General features: G+C 50.2%; 1 protein-coding gene across 1 annotated transcript in view; it reads left to right on the top strand.

Annotated features, from left to right (window-relative positions):
• Window positions 1-30: 30 nt before the first annotated feature.
• Window positions 31-6,237, top strand: part of LOC116968462 (signal-induced proliferation-associated 1-like protein 2) — a gene marked incomplete at its 5' end in the record, with an annotated part of 25,412 nt that continues 19,205 nt past the window's right edge. The window contains 4 exons of the mRNA XM_033015227.1: window positions 31-219; window positions 1,794-1,968; window positions 3,000-3,103; window positions 4,142-4,299. Of these exons, the coding sequence (XP_032871118.1) occupies window positions 31-219; window positions 1,794-1,968; window positions 3,000-3,103; window positions 4,142-4,299 (626 nt within the window). The remainder of the gene's footprint in view (window positions 220-1,793; window positions 1,969-2,999; window positions 3,104-4,141; window positions 4,300-6,237) is intronic.

Genomic DNA, 6,237 nt, shown 5'->3' with positions numbered 1-6,237 from the left:
GGTGTGACCAGGTGTGATTTCTCCCCATAGCTGCGGACCCTGCGAGCCTCGATCCTGGAGGAGGCCTTCCCCTCGTCAGCCCGCCACGGCCCACAGCGAGGCCTCCCGCCCAAGAAGCTGCTGGAGTACCTGGTACCGGGGCTCAACACACAGTGTCTGCGCTTGGCCTCCAGTTCGCCCAAAGTGCCCGAGATGCTACTCAAACTGGACGAGCAAGGGGTAGGTCCCACCGCAAACACTCCTGTCTACTGAAGAACTTCGAACAGCAGGATATAAATGATAGGAGCAGAATTAGGCCATTCGGCCCATCGCGTCCACTCCACCATTCAATCCTAGCCGATCTATCTCCCCCTCCTAACCCCATTCTCCTGCCTTCTATGTTTCTATTGGATTTAAGAGAGAGTTAGATAGAGCTCTAGGGGCTAGTGGAGTCAAGGGATATGGGGAGAAGGCAGGCACGGGTTATTGATACGGGACGATCAGCCGTGATCACAATGAAAGGCGGTGCTGGCTCGAAGGGCCGAATGGCCTCCTCCTGCACCTATTTTCTATGTTTCCCCCCCATAACCCACACTAATCAAGAATCTATCTCTGCCGTAAAAATATCCCGTGACTTGGCCTCCACAGACTCTCTCTCTGTCTCTCTCTCTGTCTCTGTCTCTCTCTGTCTCTCTTTTTCTCTCCCTCCCCCTCTCCCTCTCTCTCATCTCCCTTCTCGGGGCAGTTCAGTGAAGATTCTCTCCAGGATTTGAGGATGAATGCTTCTGACAGCAACCCCCCTCCAGCTCGCTCTCACTGCGACTTCACGAAATGTCCGATTACTGATTCAGGGCAGAGAAGAATAACATGATTATGGTTTTAGAGAGTCGCGTGTACAAGGGGCCCTGGACAAAATCACTCGCAAATATGGGTGGCTATGGGAGTCTGTGAGGAATGGTTGAATGTTTAAGAAGGAACTGCAGATGCTGGAAAATCGGAGGTAGACAAAGGTGGTGGAGGAACTCAGCGGGTGCAACAGCATCTTTGGAGCGAAGGAAATAGGCAACGTTTCGGGACGAAACCCTTCCGGGTTTCGGCCCGAAACGTTGCCTATTTCCTTCAGGGTTTCGGCCCGAAACGTTGCCTATTTCCTTCGCTCCATAGATGCTGCTGCACCCGCTGAGTTTCTCCAGCATTTTTGTGTACCAGTGAGGAATGGTGAAACATACACCCCCACTGACTAACAAGTTGGAATGGGATCTGTGTATTAACATATATGTATTTAGATGCACGTATATAAACATGCACACACACACGCACATACACACACACATATACACACACACACACACACACACACAAATACACATATTCACACACACACACACATATACACACACACACACACACACACACACACACACACACACATACAAAAAACACACACACACACACACACACACACACATACACACACACACACACACACACACACACACACACACACACACACACACACACACACACACACATACACACACACACACACACACACACACACACACACACACACACACACACACACAAAGATGGACACAAAATGCTGGAGTAACTCAGCGGGACAGGCAGCATCTCTGGAGAGAAGGAATAGGAGATGTTTCAGGTCGAGACCCTTCCAAGGTCAGTGTGGGAATGTGGAGGGGAGTCATAGAGTGTTAGGGCAACCGGGAGAATCAGGTAGGTCCCGGCGCTTGGGTCTCTTGTAAAGATATCTCTCCCTCTCTCCCACCCACCCACCCACCCACCCCCTACAGCTGACCTTCCAGCGCAAGGTGGGGGTGATGTACTGCAAGGCCGGGCAGAGCACCGAGGAGGAGATGTACAATAACGAGATCGCCGGGCCTGCCTTCGAAGAGTTCCTCGACCTCCTTGGTCAACGAGTCAAACTGAAGGGCTTCGAGAAGTATCGAGCTCAACTGGATAACAAGAGTAGGTGGGGGTGGGGGTGAGGTGGGTGTGGTTGGGGGTTGGGGTGGGGGTGGGGCGGGGGGAATGATCATGTCATAAATTTTTTTTGTCTAACTGTAGTCTTGTAGGTCTGTGTCCAAGATGGCTGCCGTGAAGAGAGAGTGGACGCTGGCACGAATTGGTTGCCGCTGCTCTCTCTTCACACTGTGTTTTTGATTTTCTGTTTTTGGATTGAATTCTGTTTTTAATTTGTGTCATTGTGATGTCTTTAATTACTTGTTTTACTCCGATTATATGTTTTTATTCCGATTACTATGTAAGGTGTCCTTGAGATTTTGTATGAAAGGCGCCCATTAAATATAAAATTTATTATTATTATTATAAGTGATAGGAGCAGAATTAGGCCATTCGGCCCATCAAGTCTCCATGTTGGGGGAGTCCAGAACCAGGGGCCACACACACACACACAGTTTAAGAATAAGGGGTCGGCCATTTAGAACGGAGCCGAGGAAACACTTTTTCACAGTGAGAGTTGTGAGTCTGTGGAATTCTCTGCCTCAGAGGGCGGTGGAGGCCGGTTCTCAAGGGAGAACAAACCCGCACGTGTGGGAGGAAACCGGAGATCCCGGAGAAACCCCACGCAGGTCACGGGGAGAACGTGCAAACTCCGTACAGACAGCACCCGTGGTCGGGGATCGAACCCGGGACCTCTGGCGCCGTGAGGCAGCAACTCTACCCGCTGCGCCACCCGAAGTCTTGAGCGAGAGGGTGGCGAATCTGTGGGACTCACTGCCACAGAAGGCTGTGGAGGCCAAGTGGGCGAATGGGCCAAACGCTGGCAGGTGGGACTAGTTGGGCAAGTCGGGCCTGTTTCCACACTAGTGTGTCACTCTATGAGTCTACCATCGAATGGCGGAGTATGCCTGATGAGCCAGATGGCCGAATTCTGCTGCCGGGGAATTCTGGATCTGGTGAACTTATGAGTTGGAGGTGGGATAGGGGGACAAAGGAAGGGCAGAATGGACTGTGCCTGAATGTTCTTTCCTCTGCAGCGGATTCCACCGGCATACACTCGTTGTACACCACGTACCAGGAATACGAGATCATGTTCCACGTCTCCACTATGCTTCCATATACCGCCAACAACAGCCAGCAGGTGAGTCTCTTGATCTCCCGTCCCACAGGTAAGGCCCACCTTGGTCTAGGCCCACCAGGGGAGGTCAGGGGGAGAAACCAGGAACTGGGGGCTGTGTTTTGGATGCAGATTTTTGCAATCCAGCCGCACAGGCCCTTCGGCCCAACATGCCCATGCCGACCCAACATCTACGGTCCTGATCACCGACACTGGTCTCACCAGCTTGCATTTGGCCCATCATCCCCCCAACGTCAATGCTGGAGTAACTCAGTGGGTCAGGCAGCATTTCGGGAGAAAAAGAGTGGGTGATGTTTCAGGTTGGGACCATTCTCCAGACTCATAGTGGCATTTCGGGTTGAGACCCTTCCTCAAATTCAGGTGACGTTTCGGGTCGAGACCCTTCCTCAAATTCAGGTGACGTTTTGGGTCGAGACCCTTCCTCAAATTCAGGTGACGTTTCGGGTCGAGACCCTTCCTCAAATTCAGTTGATGTTTCTGGTTGGGACCCTTCTCCAGATTCATAGTGGCATTTCAGGTCGAGACCCTTCCTCAAATTCAGGTGACGTTTCGGGTCGAGACCCTTCCTCAAATTCAGTTGATGTTTCAGGTTGGGACCCTTCTCCAGACTCATAGTGGCATTTCGGGTCGAGACCCTTCCCCAAATTCAGATGAAGTTTCGCATAGAGACCCTTCCTCAAATTCAGGTGACGTTTCGGGTCGAGACCCTTCCTCAAATTCAGATGAAGCTTCGCATAGAGACCCTTCCTCAAACTCATAGGTGAGGATTCGGGTCGGGACCCTTCCTCAAATTCAGGTGATGTTTCGGGTCGGGTGTTGACCAAAATGCTGGAGAAACCCAGCGGGTGAGGCAGCATCTATGGAGCGAAGGAATAGGTGACGTTTCGGGTGGGGACCCTTCTCCAGACACCGGTGACGTTTCAGCTTAGATAACTGGGGTCTACAGATGTTTTGGGTGAGGGCGTTTCTCGAGACCGGCTGTCTTCTGTATACTTCTGTATCTCACACTGCTGCTGTTGCCCGCTGTCCTTGTCTCCCCAGCTTCTCCGTAAACGCCACATCGGTAACGATATCGTGACAATAGTCTTCCAGGAGCCCGGAGCTGGCCCCTTCACGCCAAAGACCATCCGCTCCCACTTCCAGCACGTCTTCCTAGTTGTACAAGTGCACGACCCTTGCACCGAGCAGGTATCCTACAGGTTAGTAACCAAACCATCACGATGTCGCAGCTGTAGACTCTCCGCATCACAGCTCCAGAGACCCGACCTAAATCTAACTCTCTCTTGAAAACATCCAGTGAATCGGCCTCCACTGCCTTCTGTGGCAGAGAATTCCACAGATTCACGACTCTCTGGGTGAAAATGTTTGTCCTCATTTCAGCCCTAAATGGCCGACCCCTTATTCTTAAACTGTGTGTGTGTGGCCCCTGGTTCTGGACTCCCCCAACATGGGGAACATTTTTTCCTGCATCTAGCCTGTCCAATCCCTGAAGAATTTTACTAAGATATCCTCTCATCCTTCTAAATTCCAGTGAATACGAGCCCATTCTTCCAACATATGACAGTCCCGCCATCCCGGGAATTAACCTGGTGAACCTGCCCTGCACTCCCTCAATAGCAAGAATGTCCCTCCTCGAAATTTGGGGAGCAAAACTGCACACAAGTCAAGTCAAGTCAAGTCTTCTGTACCTGTATAGAAGTCAAGTCTTCTATACTCCAGGTGTGGTCTCACCAGGGACCCGTACAACTGCAGGAGGACCTCCTTGCTCAAATCCTCTCGCTCTGAATGCAGGGGTAGGACTGCCCAGTCCATCATCGGCTCTGACCTTCCTTCCATCGAGGGGATCTATCGCAGTCGCTGCCTCAAAAAGGCTGGCAGTATCGTCAAAGACCCACACACCATCCTGGCCACACACTCATCTCCCTGCTACCTTCAGGTAGAAGGTACAGGAGCCTGAAGACTGCAACGACCAGGTTCAGGAATAGCTACTTCCCCACAGCCATCAGGCTATTAAACTCAACTCAAACAAAACTCTGAACATTAATAACCCATTGTCTGTTTATTTGCACTTTATCAGTTTATTTATTCATGTGTGTATATATTTATATAATAAGTAAGTAAGTAAGTTTATTGGCCAAGTATTCACATACAAGGAATTTGCCTTGGTGCTCCGACCACTAAATAACCATAATATAATGGTATAGAAACATAGAACATAGAAATTAGGTGCAGGAGTAGGCCATTCGGCCCTTCGAGCCTGCACCGCCATTCAATATGATCATGGCTGATCATCCAACTCAGTATCCCGTACCTGCCTTCTCTCCATACCCTCTGATCCCTTTAGCCACAAGGGCCACATCTAACTCCCTCTTAAATATAGCCAATGAACTGGCCTCGACTACCGTCTGTGGCAGAGAGATTCACCACTCTCTGTGTGAAAAAAGTTCTTCTCATCTCGGTTTTAAAGGATTTCTCCCTTATCCTTAAGCTGTGACCCCTTGTCCTGGACTTCCCCAACATCGGGAGCAATCTTCCTGCATCTAGCCTGTCCAACCCCTTAAGAATTTTATAAGTTTCTATAAGATCCCCTCTCAATCTCCTAAATTCTAGAGAGTATAAACCAAGTCTATCCAGTCTTTCTTCATAAGACAGTCTTGACATCCCAGGAATCAGTCTGGTGAACCTTCTCTGCACTCCCTCTATGGCAATAATATCCTTCCTCAGATTTGGAGACCAAAACTGTACGCAATACTCCAGGTGTGGTCTCACCAAGACCCTGTACAACTGCAGTAGAACCTCCCTGCTCCTATACTCAAATCCTTTTGCTATGAAAGCTAACATACCATTCGCTTTCTTCACTGCCTGCTGCACCTGCATGCCCACTTTCAATGACTGGTGTACCATGACACCCAGGTCTCGCTGCATCTCCCCTTTTCCTAGTCGGCCACCATTTAGATAATAGTCTGCTTTCCTGTTTTTGCCACCAAAATGGATAACCTCACATTTATCCACATTATACTGCATCTGCCAAGCATTTGCCCACTCACCCAGCCTATCCAAGTCACCTTGCAGTCTCCTAGCATCCTCCTCACAGCTAACACTGCCCCCCAGCTTAGTGTCATCCGCAAACTTGGAGA

This window comes from Amblyraja radiata, chromosome 45 (assembly GCF_010909765.2).
Source record: "Amblyraja radiata isolate CabotCenter1 chromosome 45, sAmbRad1.1.pri, whole genome shotgun sequence".
NCBI classification, from domain to species: Eukaryota; Metazoa; Chordata; class Chondrichthyes; order Rajiformes; family Rajidae; genus Amblyraja; species Amblyraja radiata.
The sequence above is the reverse complement of the archived record's forward strand: the minus strand, read 5'-3'. Positions and strand labels throughout refer to the sequence as shown.